Source organism: Thunnus thynnus, chromosome 3, assembly GCF_963924715.1.
Source record: "Thunnus thynnus chromosome 3, fThuThy2.1, whole genome shotgun sequence".
NCBI classification, from domain to species: Eukaryota; Metazoa; Chordata; class Actinopteri; order Scombriformes; family Scombridae; genus Thunnus; species Thunnus thynnus.
In genome coordinates, this window is record NC_089519.1 from 34,935,714 (window position 1) to 34,950,001 (window position 14,288).

Genomic DNA, 14,288 nt, shown 5'->3' on the forward strand with positions numbered 1-14,288 from the left:
TTTATTTAAATGAATAAACTGCCCTCAAACTAAAGTCCTCCATCCACCGTGGATATTTCAAAATCTTTATTATCTGATGTTTTTTTCTTTATGACTCTTGTAATGTTTTTATCACTTATTTGTTGATTGTGGCTGTTTGGTCTTGATTTATGATGCTTCTGTTTGCTTTATTGTGTCTTTGTCTGACTATGAATGCTTCGTTTTCTCAGATCTCTCTCGAAAATTAGATCTAAACGACCTTATTAGAGAATTGTACAGCACCTTTCAACAACAAAGCGAGTCAAAGTGCTTTACATAAAACATGAAAGGCATCAAGACAAGATATTAAAGAAACACAAGACATTAAATAGAAGAGTTAAAAAGGCTTTGACTTAATTAAAGGCAAACAGAAAAGTCTTGAGCCTTGATTTAAAGACGCTGATTTGAATGAGAACACCACTTCTAGTTATTTCATTTCTCTGTTAGTCATCAAGAATGAATTCTTGCTGTTTTACTGCAGGCCGAGCCCAAAGAGAGAGAGAGAGAGAGAGAGATAAGAGACAAAGAGAGAGAGAGAGAGAGAGAGTCAGAAGGGGCGAGGTTCCCCGTCCAGGAGGACAAACCTGTTCCCGTCTGGAGGGTGTGTACCTTCCCAACCCTACTGACCTGACAGGCTTGTCCTCGCATCAAACACACAGCAGGCGACTCGCTCCATCACACCACCTCTCCTCTCCTTCAGCTTCTCCCTCAAGAAGAAGAAGAAGAAGAAGAAGAAGAAGAAGAAGATGCCTCTCCAGTCCACTCTGTCGGGCAGGAGCTCCGGCTCGACCCGGGCCGTGAACACGCAGTCGGACGGGAAGTCGTTTGAGCAGCTGAGGCAGGAGTGTCTGCAGAAGGGAGTCCTGTTCGAGGATCCGGACTTCCCAGCTACTGACTCCTCGCTCTTCTTCAGCCAGAGTGTTCCCGTCCAGTTTGAATGGAGGAGGCCCAAGGTGTGTAGACACAGATCCTTATTGGTTCACATGTTTTAGGAGGTTCGGAGCATCCAGAGGGGAACTGAACCTGTAACCTTTAATTATGTGATGCAGAAGTCCATACCACCTCACTGACCCTTCATCACGTGTGAAAATACAGTAATTACAGGCTATGAAATTCATTTATTACTGTACTACTACTGACAGAATGTCTTCTAGTCCTAAAAAAGTGTCTGAAAAATGTCTTTTAAAGACCTCAAGTGGTCTTGAAATCAGTTAAATGAGGCAACGTATGTCTTAAATTCAGTTTTTTGATGTGTTAAATGTATTTTCTAGATGAACTGTTCCTCTAATGAAAGGTTATGTCTCTCATGCAGACTGTTTTATGACGGGTCAACAGTTGGTTTCATATTCTAGTTGTTTTCAGTGATAAAAAGTCATGTTTATTATTCTGGCATATTAAGTCTGGTTCAATACAACCAGAAAGCAAACACGTTATTGAATGAGCATTAATAGGGGAGAATCTGTAAGTAGTGATATTATAATGATATTATTCTGGATAAATGCAGTAAAACGTTGGATGAAGGAGGTGAAAGTTCTTTTGAAGTTGGTTTTATTGCTTTTAATACAGAAAAAAGGGCAATTAAGTATCCAGCCAATGCAGCGAAACCAGTTCTGCAAGAAAGCTGTGTAAATAAATAGAGCCAAGTGCAGGGGCAGTTTCTCTCTGAGCTCCCTCCTCTGATTTTATCCCTGCATGCCTCGCTGTTAACGGCTGTAAAACTGTAATAAAAGATAAGCTGAGAGCTGCTCAGAGGTTGTGAACCAGAGTGGAAGCTTTCTTGGATTTCTCATAAAATGCTATTTTTGAGCTTCGAATTGATTCATTGTCCCTTTTAGTTCTTATCTAAACACCTGTTAACATATCGTAGCTGCAGCAGTGACCAGTATGTGAGGCTGAAACACATTGGCTGGCAGGAGTAAAGAGAGGAAACTCACCACTCATGTTTGTCACAGTTACTACACATTTCTTTCTTGGGCGTTCCTGCAGAGTGAATACTTCAGCTGCATGCCTGCATGTGGTGTGTGTGTGTGTTTTTTTTTTTCTTGTGTGTTAAAGTGACTGGGATTTCAAGGTGATTAATATGCCTGGAATGTGAACACACCTATCAAAGGCAGCAGTGTCACCTCCCACCTGTCGTCGTCTTTAAAAAAAAAAAAAAACAGAAACCAACCTGTTCTTTTCCTGTTGGCAGGAACTCTGTGACAACCCAAAGTTCATCGTCGGCGGTGCACACAGGACAGACATCTGCCAAGGACAGCTGGGTTGGTTCTCAACTTATCCGCATGAGTCCTTTTGTGTCTTTCGTGCATTCACGTTTCACTTATTTACCCACGATGCACCTGTGTGTCACTGCAGGGGACTGCTGGCTCCTGGCAGCCATCGCATCCTTGACCCTCAAGAAAGACGCCCTGGCCAGAGTCGTCCCCCAGGACCAGGGGTTTGACCACAGATACGCTGGGATCTTCCACTTCCAGGTACGCTGCGGCTGATTGGCTGCAGATTGACGAGGCATTTGATGTCTCTTTTTTTTTAGCCTTTTTAGACATTTTACTGTTCGGTCTTGTCTGTCAGGAAGAAGGAAGATGAAACTCAACCTTGTAGAAGAGACAAACACAAAACAACACAGATTCATGCAGGATAGTTGGGAATAAATGACTCTGTGTGAAGAAGTAGCTTTGACTCATTACTGTACATTTAATATATTTAATGGTTGAAACTCCTTTAATACAGTAAATTAAGTCTTCTTCCATCCATCCCAGCTGCCACTGAGTGACACAAATAAATTAAAACAGTTGAAAACAGATCTTTCACTTTATCTCTTTGACTTAACATGGAAATACTTTGCACTTCCAAACTATTACTATTGAATGATGAGTCTTCTTATTCAACCCAACAACAACATATTTTATTAGCTATAAATAACTGTCAGTTGTTTGATGGAAACCTCAATGGTATGATGGTTATAATATTTTCAATATAATAATAATCAATAAGAAGAATGTGTTGAACTAAGCAATTTACTGTCAACATGTTGACCTCCGGAATCTCATCTGCAAAACAACTGAAGTGTTTATATATACTGTATATATAGTATATCTTTGTTATTTATTTATTAATCTGTTGCTGGAAAAAAGGGGATTCACTGTTTGATGCAAGGTCACATAATATAAACTGTATGTCACATGTATGTGGATATACTACCTTACTGCACCTATAAACACTGTGTATGTTGGAAAGATGTAGTAAAAGCAATTTAAAAAAAAAAGATCACAGAAAAAAAACAGAAAGCAGATGTGACAAGAGAAGTCAAGAAACTGAAAACACTGAAACACCAAACAAAAAGACATGATAGATAGATGGATAGATAGACAGATAGATAGATAGATTAGATTGTCTGCTTAGTGAATGTTCAGTTCAGAGGGTGGCGGCCATCGTCCATGATGGACTACAGTTTATTTAGGGTCCTTCTCTCTGCCGCTGACATAAGGGAATCCAGCTACGTGACAGCCACGGAGCCCCCCTCCCTCCCTCTCCCCCCCCAGCACACCACAGCATAGAACAGTCAATCTTAATTCAGTTCAGATAAATTCAAAATACTTTATTTGTTCTTCAAGGGGCAATTTTAGGCAAGAGATGAACACATAGACAATTAGTTTATACACATTAAAACCATCTAAAAATACAAATATGATCATGTCAATGAGAGTTCAAATGCACGGTTCAGTCTATAGATTAAATATGAAAAACTTTTACTGTATTCAGACTGAACAGCATCTAATACAGCTGAGGGCTGAAGCAGTAATAAAGTGCTGTAAGTACAAAAACAGCTACAGTTAAATTCTCTCTCAAAATACGGTACATTTTTAAAAATACAAGACGTTTGGGTCTCAATAGTTCACTTCATTTCCTTTAATCTGTGTTGATTTTCAGCTGCTTTAGTGTTGCAGAGCTATGAAGGCTCAAAGAGAAGTATGTTTGGGAGGAATCACACTCAGCTGTAGTGGCAAGCAAATTATTTACTGTTTGTTGTGTTCCGTCAGTTCTGGAAACACAACCAATGGCTGGACGTCGTGGTGGACGACAGGCTGCCGTCGGTGAGGGGACGTCTGGTCATGCTGCACTCGGCCTCCAACAACGAGTTCTGGAGCGCCCTGCTGGAGAAAGCCTACGCAAAGTAACAACATTTACATCAGTGACAGATAATAAACATGAAACACTTCACATCTCTCCTCCAAAATCCTTCCTCACCTTTTATACGTCTGTTATTTGATCTTGTCTGGTTTAAAAAGTTTTAGAAATGAATGAACATACAGATTTTGCGATTCATAGCTAAATGAAAGTGTCATAATTGTGATTAAATTGAATAGTGTTTATCCTCTGGGGAGCATAAATATACTTGTAAAATTTCATGACAATCTGCCCTTTTAATTACGAGATATCTTCTGTCCAAAATTGACATTTTGTCCTGAGGTTGACGCTAGCAGGAAGGTTATGAAGTGTCCAAAGTAGAAAGAGTTCATCCTCTGGGGAGCAGGAATGTGCTCAGTTGTGCTTAATTTCATGGCAGTAGAGTTTTGCAATAGAGTCCACTTGTTTGCACGTTTCAATTTTAAATTACTAAATTAATTTTCCGCCTTGTTTCAGACTCCACGGGAGCTACGAGTCCCTGAAGGGTGGCAGCACTTTGGAGGCCATGGAGGATTTCACCGGCGGCATGGCGGAAATGTACGACACCAAGAAAGCTCCAGACAACCTGTTCTACATCATGAAGAAGGCCCTGAACAAAGGCTCCATGATGGGATGCTCTATTGATGTAAAGACCCAAAGAAAAAAGCTCCTATTTAATACAAGTTCCATTGTGATTTCCACCTCAGCTCTTCTGCTTTAAAACCCATCTGGGTGTTCCTTTTTTTTTTTCAGATCTCCAGCTCCGCAGAGTCTGAAGCTAAGACGAGCAGCGGCCTGGTGAAGGGACACGCGTACTCCATCACAGGCCTGGAGGAGGTAAGATTCACAGGATTCAATCAGCATTAATACGGGGAAAATGAAGTAGAAACAGATATGTATGAAAAAGAGAAAGAAAAGCAAAGTTTTACTGAACCAATAATCAAAATAACTTTTTTGTCTGATTCAGTTGAATTGCAGAGGGAGGACGGTCAAGCTGATCCGGATCAGAAACCCCTGGGGTCAGGTGGAGTGGAACGGCCCGTGGAGCGACAAGTAAGAATAAAGAGAGATGTCGCTTTATTTTGAAGGATACGTTCACATCTTTTCAGGTGTATCTTTAAACAATAGTCAGGTGTCCATGTGGAGATCGCTGTAATCATTCCTCCTGTTCATACAGGACGTCTCGCCACCTGCTGGTCAGTTGACGTTACAGCCGGTTGTTGGATCAGAGAGACATGAGGGAACTTTACAGGACAGTTAAACTAATTTATCTGTGCAAATAAACTGCGCAGAATCACGTAAAGGATGGATCCACAATTATTCAAGTGTGTCTTAAAACAACAGTCAGGAGCCCAAATGAACATTAAACCTGTTTTTCTTGCTGTAAACATTCCTCCTGTTCATACTGACCAGTAGAAGATCCCTTCATAACGCACTTACAATGGAAGTGATGGAGGACAAAATCCACAGTCCTCCTTCTGTGTAAAAAATGTATTTAAAAGTTTATCTGAAGCTAATATGAAACTTCAGCGTCCAAATGAGTCAAATCAAGTAGTCCCGGTATAAAATATCAATCTGATGTCTCTTTTTTAGTTTTGTAAACATCTAACCAGTTAGAAGGTTTAAATCTTAGGTTTAAAATCTTGTCAATCCCAACATCCTGTAGTCTTTTGTAGTCTGTATCATTTTCTACAAATGTTCTTCATACAAAAATAAAAAAGGAGACGATGCTCCTTTATTCCACTTCCCACCAAACTAACCTGTACTGAAAATGCATTAATGTGGGAATATTTGGAACATTTTGTTTTTTTTTTCCTTTCCTGGTAATCTGTTTAAATGTTCATCTTTTTAAAATCTCCTACAGTAGTTGTGATTTTGGCGCTAAAAAACAAAATGTGATTTGCAGCAGATTAACAGTCGCAGTAAAAAAAAACGATGAAAGATAATCTACAGTGTGGCTGGTTTTCAGCTTTAACTCTGTCAGTTGGTTCTCTGCGTTATCCGTCATACACGCCAGACTGTGACAGATTTGTTTTGTCTTCTGTCTGTTGAAGCTCCAGAGAGTGGGATTACATCGACAGAGCGGAGAAAACTCGCATCCTGCAGAACTCAACAGACGACGGTGAATTCTGGTGAGACTACATGATGAATTTTCTCTAAAAGAGGGATTTTTTGAACATAAGCTTCTGTTTGCGTTAAAAGTTGTGACCATTACCCTTCGACTTCAAAAGGAGAAGGGCAACATATACTGGAAACACTGGGACTGCTTTGAACACCTAGACTTTGAGCATTTTTTAATTTTTTCTGTCTGAACTCTTTTAAATGCTTTATGAACTGTATCTGTGCTTTTTTCTTTTCTACTGGTTGTGCTGTTTTGTCTCAGACCCCATCTGTTCTGTGTCCGTGCAAAAACTAAATGTATAAATAAAAAAGATTGTATGTTGTGGAGGATAAATCCAACTAAACTCAGTTTACCTGAAGAATAAATAACTAAAGTATCATATTTCATGCAGATCTGTTATGAAACTTGTATCTGATAAAGCAGAACTGTTCATTTACCGTATTTAGAGACGACAGTGATGTTGTTTGTGATTCCAGGATGGAGTTCAATGACTTTCAGAGGAACTACGACAAGGTGGAGATCTGCAACATGACCCCTGACTCCCTCACAGACGACACTAAGCGCCACTGGGAGGTCAGCTTGTTCGAGGGAAGCTGGATCCGCGGCTCCACCGCTGGAGGCTGCAGGAACTACATCGGTGAGATTGTCTACTAATGAGAGTGATCTGGGAGTTTAAGCTTCTGCAGTGACCTCTACAGGACAAATAGATCCTGCAGCGCAACACAACACATGACAAAATGTCAAGATTCATCCCAGAAATCACCTTTAATTTTGTCGTTTTCTACAGTTGCTCTTCATGCAAAAATAAAAAGGAGATGGAGCTCCTTTAAACCACTGCCCACCAAACTAACACGGACTGAAAATGCCTTAATGTGGGAATATTGTCAAAAGATGTTGTCAGACTTTTTCTGTTTATATATCATTATCCCAGTTGTGATATCAGCACTAAAAAGTGATTTACAGCGGATTAATAGTAAAAATAAAAATAGTGAAAGATAATCAACAGTATGGCTGTTTTTTTTAATTAAACTTTGTCAGTTGTTTCTCGTGACAATCTGTTTTTTAAAGCTTCTTTAAAGCAACATCTATAAGACGAGTAGATCCTGCAACAACAGTTTCCAGCAAATCTAAATAATTTAATTTATATATAACACTAAACAAAATGTCAAGATTCATCCCAGAAATCACTTCTAGTTTCCTGCACAATAAAAAACTTTGGTTGAGTTTTGAATTTTCTTTCCTTCAAATTTGAATTGTTGGCGTGAAACTGTTGAAATGTAGACAAACTGTATCTCAGTCTTTTCTAAAGCTCTGCATCTCCAACCCTCAGACACGTTTTGGACCAACCCGCAGTTCAAGCTGGTGCTGGAGGACGCCGACGATGAGGACGACGTGTGCAGCGTGGTCATCGCCCTGATGCAGAAGAACAGACGCCAGCTGAGGAAGGAAGGTCTGGACCTGGAGACCATCGGCTTCGCTGTTTACGAGGTCAGAAAGAAACCGACAGTGGTGGAAGAAGTACTCAGATCCTTTATTTCAGTAGAAGTGTCAATACCACAATGTACAAATACTTAATTACAAGTAAAAGTCCTGCATGAAAAATCCTATCAAAGTAAAAGTATAGAAGTATTACCAGCTAAATTTTAAAGGTACTAAAGTAAAAGTACTAGTTTTGCAGAAGCAGCATGTTATTGTTGTAGTTTGAACTGCTTTGAAAGGGTCACAAGATAAATCTGAGAGGTCTTGAGATGTTAGATTGAGTTGGAAAGTTGACGTTCAAGGTTCATTCTTGACCTTAGAAATACAAAACAATCTCACCTCAAGGTATATTTAGTAGCTGTTCTGGAGCTTTTGACCACACAGCATGGTCTTGATCAGCAGATGGAGATGCTGGAAAATAAACTTTGGACTAAAAGTCTTTAAAGTGCTCAGAAAAACAAAAATGGATATTTGAACGTCTACCACCGTTTGACAACTGACCAAACACCATCTGCCAATAGAGATCACATCATATGATTGAAAGCTCCAGAACAGCTACAAAATGGTCCTTGAGATGAAATTGTTTTGTCAATCAAAACTTTGCCTACTTTTCAAATAAAGCTGCAACTTTCAGCCTTGTGTTTCTGTCTGACTCTCCTGCCTTTACTGAACATATTTTATTACTTAACAATATGTGTAGTGAGCGTGTAATGTGTATGTTTTGTGTATTTATTTACACATTTTGACCACAATTTAATCAGTCTAACATCTGCTCTCTTTTCTGTCCGTCTTTATCAGGCCCCAGATGACGCAGACCACCAGGGAAAGGATTTCTTCCGCTACCACGCGTCCAAGGCTCGCAGCAGGACCTACATCAACATGCGGGAGGTGTCGGAGCGCTTCACGCTGCCTCCTGGGAAATACCTGCTGGTGCCCACCACCTTCCAGCCTCACCACGAGGCCGACTTCCTCATCCGCATCTTCTCCGAGAAGAAGGCCAAAGCTCTGTGAGTGTTCGGCCTCTGGGTTCTGGGTTGAGTTTGGACGTGGAGCAACAAAACACACACAGCAATGTCACCATGCACATTACATTAACCCAAAAGTTGATTTAAAACAATGACCACTAAAAGAAATGGTTTTAATGGAGGGTTGAAATGTCCTGTGTTTAAATGCTGTTTCAGTTGAATTTTTATGCCAACTTATGGCTTTATTCCACAGGGAGATGGGGAGCGATGTTGATGCTGACCTGCCAGAGGTAAGTGGATCACCCAGGCATTGATAATCAATCATTAAAGCAGCCAGTCGAGCCTGCTTGTACTGATGCTGTGTTGTTTCCACCAGCCGCCGATGCCCAGCCCACCAGAGGAGGAAACAGACGAGGAGAGAGGCCTGAGGAGGCTGTTCGATCAGCTGGCTGGAGCGGTAAGACAACGTCTTCACCTTCATATCAGTCGACTTTACCTTCTCAGATACTGGGAAGTACAGATTCCAGTGGATGTGCACCTGTGAATCCCAGTAAAAGCGCTACCTATGTGGTGTAATTTCACATAAACTAGAAGGAGCGTTATCGTTTGTTCCCTCTGAAACAAGACGACCTGGATGTCCAAGTCATCCACAAGTGAACTTCTTATTCCTGAGCTCATGTTTTTCTGTATTTTAATTAGGGCTGCAGCAATTATCAATTAATCAATTAGTTGTTTAGTTCATAAAATGCCAGAAAACACTGAAAAATGTCAATCACAGTCTCTCAAGAGTCCAAGATGATGTCCTCAAATGTTTTGTTTTTCATGACCAACAGTCTACAACCCAAAGATATTCAGTTTATTGTCATAGAGAACTAAAGAAACCAGAAAATATCATATTTAAGAAGCTGGAATCACATATTTCTTTCTTTAAAAATGTCTATTATTATTTTGATTATCAAAATAGTTGGATATTAATTTAATTGATTAATCGATCAATCATTGCAGCTCTAATTTTAATTACTCTTACACCCTTAAAACCACTGAGACTCCACTATCATCTCATCAGCTTTTTTGGCTAAACAAGGTGTAATATCAAAGGTTTTGCTCGCAGTGATGAACTCACAGAGAAAAACCACCAACTCTGCAGCTCTGTGGAGCTTTTTAGCCTCTCGGCACAAAGTTTTTCAGTATTTCCAGTACCAACAGGCAGCTGTTCACTACCTGCCCAGCACCAAACAGAGCCAGATATTTTTCTGAAGAGTTTGTAGAGACCAAACCAAAGCTAAAATGAGGGTGAATATTGGACTTACATTCATCAAGTGGTCGGTTTACCAACATGTTAACCATGATAACTTTAAAAGGTGATAATTTGTCAGGGCTTTGTGTCTGTCAGCTTGCTTTTTCTGTCTCCAAGTGGCCAAAAAACAACTTGATGCAGCTTTAATATTATACAGTGATGAAACTTAAATAATTTTAGGAAGCCCAAGGGTCAAAACATTTTACTGCCACTGTGAGAAACATAAATTTAAGGTGAAACACTGTAAGTTTGACAGGGATCTCCACTGATGAACACCTGCTGGGCTTTATACTGCACAATGGTCATATTATAAGAAGCTCAGACTTGGAGATGATTATTATTCTCAGTTCAGCACTGATTGCAAATATCAGTATGTATTTAAAAATTTTCTTTTCAACATTTGTGTGTCTGCAGGACCGGGCCATCTCTGTCAGGGAGCTTCAGCAGATGCTGAACGGTGTTCTCAGCAGACGTAAGTGAATGTTGAGTGAATTTAATTACTCAAAGTTTTAACCTTTCTCTCCTTCTATTGAATTTTATTTGTTCTTGAAAACCTGTTAAAACATTTCCCATCATCCCCATTGTTTTCTGTGACTCTTCCTGTTCCCCGAAGAATGTTTTTTTTCCCATTGGGCTTTCACTGTACTCTTGCATTTCAGATCTTATCTTAAACATCAGAGATCCACATTTTACATGGTGTATGGTGTCCCACAGGGCTCCATTCTCGGACCTCTTCTGTTTAATCTTTATGTACTTCCACTTGGCTCTATCATCACCAATCATAAGATCTGTTAACATAGCTATGCAGATGATTCACAACTCTACATTACAACATCTCCTGATAGCTTGTGCACTTCAGATTAGCTGTTTAACTGCTTGAAAGACATCAATTTATGGAAGAGGACCTGTTCAATATGATAGATATAAAGGGATCATTCTAAGGTAACAAAAACACAATGAGTCTCATTCTCATGGGATTATACACTAATTAAAACAAACTGATGAATATTATGTTTAATTTCTGCCAAGTCCGTTCTGCTAGATGACACAAAATCTTACACACTGCACCTTCAATCTCTATATCATGCATTTTTCCCCTCTCTTCTTTATAAGTTTTATCATTTTTGGTGTGCAAATTAAATATTCATTTAACTGACAGTCTGACTCAATAACTTGTAACTGAGTCATCATGCAATATTAATGCATGTAATCTTTTTGTTGAACAATTTTTCCAACATATAAATGTATTTTGTTCTCAGGGAAAGAGATCAGATTTGACGGCCTGAGCCTCAGCACCTGCCACAGTATCATCAACCTCATGGACGTATCCTTCTACTGACGCATTTCAAACTTATATAAACCTGACTTGACTTTGTTGCTACAACACATATATAACGGCTTCCTTATAAACAGTTTTTTACCATTTCACTGAGTATTTCTGCCTGTTTATGAACATGACATAACTCAAATTGGATGTTAAGATTCTAAAGAAGTATGATTTTAAAGTTATTGATAAGCTGGTATCCACATTGCTGTTTAAGGTTTTTCCTTTGACAGAGTAAACCAGGTGGACAACACAGGGAAGCTCGAGTTCCAAGAGTTTAAGGTCTTCTGGGAAAAGATGAAGAAGTGGATTGTACGTGTTGGTTTGTGTGCTAATGGTGGTAAAACTGTAAATCTGATATAGCTACAGTTTTGGGGAGGGCAGTGCAGGTTGTTTGTTAAAGGTGACCTGCTGTTGTTGCAGATGCTCTTCCTGTCCTATGACACCGACCGCTCAGGGAAGATGTCGTCCTATGAGCTTCGCGTGGCCCTCAAGGCTGCAGGTGAGACTCGACTGAATGCTGTTTAAACTTGGTGCAGAACTTTTACCACAAGTTATTGTTGGTAGCCATTTCTGTGAGACTATTACAATGTATTCATACATTAACGTGCACGCATACAAAATATATTGTTCATACATGGTGAGAGAATATATTCATTCAATATTAGTTGAAATATTTAAGTCTGACAGTAAGGAAGTCTCTTTGCTGGGTGTAAATTTTACATATCTTGTGCTGTTTTCTCCCATGAAGGAATGCAGTTGAACAACCGGCTCCTGCAGCTGCTCGGCTTGAGGTTTGCTGACGACAACTACGACATCGACTTTGACGACTATCTCACCTGCATCGTCCGAATGGAGAACATGTTCAGTAAGTAACCTTAGCGTTGGCCTCATATGTTTATATTAGTTACATTAATACTTAAAGATCCCCTCCAGACCCGTATTAAGACATAATAACCAACCAACTAATGTCAACCTATAATGTCATGATCCACCCATCAATCAATCTTCAACTTTTAGTGGCACATAGTTAAGATTCAGTATGACACTTTTCAATGTTCAAATCAAATTCAAATCATTACGACGTAACAATACGTATGTTAGATGCTCTCAAAATGCTGTTTCATTTGGACTTTAAAATGACATCTACTCTTTCTCCATCCTTATAAATTTCAGAATCTATGAATATACAAATATACTTCATTTCAAAAGCTTTAGTCCAGTGGTTCCCAACCTAGGGGTCGGGCCCCTCCAAAGGGTCAGCAGATAAATCTGAGGGGTCATGAGATGATTAATGGGAGAGGAAAGAAGAAAAAACAAAGTTCTGATACACAAATCTGTTTTCAGTTTTTGGACTTTTTCTCTAATCTTTGATTTTTGCTGAAATATTGGATCATTTGAACATTTATTGAAATGAAAGCATGTGAGAAGTTTAGAGGGAAAAATCACTATTTGGTGGAGCTGTTAACAACTCATAGACATGTGAAATGTGACCCCGACTACACACTGCTTTTTGTAAGATGTCAAAAGACAAAAAGTTCAATTATCTCAATTAAAATCCTTAAAATGGCATCTACTCCTTCACCTAATTAAACACTCCAGGATCTATGAATAAGTAAATATTTTTCATTTAAAAAAAATAACTTTTTGACACAAGATGTCACATTTGTGTAAGTTGAATATTGGACCAGTTGTGATGCTTTCCTGCCACTTAAAATCAGATTTTCAATGAGCTCAGAGAAACTTTCCACTTTCAGCAGATGAATGTGAAAACAATCTCTACACATACATCATTCTGCACAGTGAAGAAAACAACATCCAACTGTGCGAACAAGAAGAAAAACACATTTTTGAGTGGAGGGGAATTTTAAACATGATTATAGTAAAGATTAATTTCTGTTAAAATGTTAAACACAGCATCTTTAAGTAAGTTTATGCTGACTGAAGGTCTTTCTCTTGTCCAGGAGTTTTCCAAGCTCTGGACAAAAACAACAGCGGACGAGTGAGAATGAACATAATGCAGGTAACCACATCCACGTCTAATCTCTGCAAATACTTCTGAGGTGTTTGTTTTACCTTTTTTAGTACTCCAGATGGGTGGGGTTTGTCCAGGTCCTTTTGGTTACAAGCTTTATTTTGCAACACTAAATCGAGACTTTAGCTTTTTAATGTTCTGGGACTTGATTTGATTGCAGTTTATGTTGATTTAATTGTACTTTATTTTCTCTTTATTTCACAGTTCCTGATGTTGTCGATGAACGTCTGAGGAGATGCTGTAAGCAAACAGAAGCCGCCAGAAGAACAAAACGATGTCGGAGTGCAGCGTGTTGAATGTTCAGGCCTTAGTAATGCATACATGCATGTTGTTTTTCTTGTTATTTGAGCAAGTAATGTGAGATGATGCCTGCGCTAAAGTGTCGGACTGGGGAATTAAACTTTGAATTTTTTGCTGACTTTTGGTTTTGCACAAGAAAGACTTTTGTTTTCACTGCATGAACAGAGAAAACTAAAACATTTTGAATAAAACTTCTGCCTGATTTGGGGAAATGTTACTTAAAGCTATAATATGTAACAATTCTGCATTAAAATGTCTAAAAACAACTAAACCTATGTTATATATTTTCTTCAGTTGAGTAACTACATTATGCCAAAAAAATTTCCAACAATTTCCAAACCCAGAGAAATCTGTCATTTTAATCAAGGTAACGGTCCGTTTCATTCGGTCACCTGTCGATGGCGTCATAGCTCCTCTACCAGAGAGTACACATGTACAAGATGCATACGTTAGCATTGTGTTTGTCCGCTACGACGGCATCTACCAAAGAGTATATGCACACAAGATGCATGTGTCGGTGTTGTGGTTGTCTGTCACAATGGCGTCTACCAAAGAGTATACACATATAAGATAATACCTCA

The 14,288-nt window shown here is 39.2% G+C and overlaps 1 protein-coding gene across 1 annotated transcript; it reads left to right on the forward strand.

Moving 5' to 3' along the window:
• The first annotated feature begins 548 nt into the window (after positions 1-548).
• Positions 549-13,974, forward strand: capn9 (calpain 9). The gene is made up of 20 exons (XM_067585562.1): positions 549-971; positions 2,210-2,279; positions 2,374-2,492; positions 4,059-4,192; positions 4,663-4,831; positions 4,939-5,022; positions 5,153-5,238; positions 6,240-6,317; positions 6,784-6,944; positions 7,638-7,795; positions 8,585-8,793; positions 9,005-9,041; positions 9,128-9,208; positions 10,463-10,520; positions 11,308-11,372; positions 11,616-11,684; positions 11,796-11,874; positions 12,124-12,240; positions 13,337-13,395; positions 13,612-13,974. Exons 1-20 carry the CDS (start codon positions 765-767, stop codon positions 13,636-13,638), a joined length of 2,067 nt encoding a protein of 688 aa, XP_067441663.1. The 5' UTR covers positions 549-764; the 3' UTR covers positions 13,639-13,974.
• The last annotated feature ends 314 nt before the right edge of the window (positions 13,975-14,288 follow it).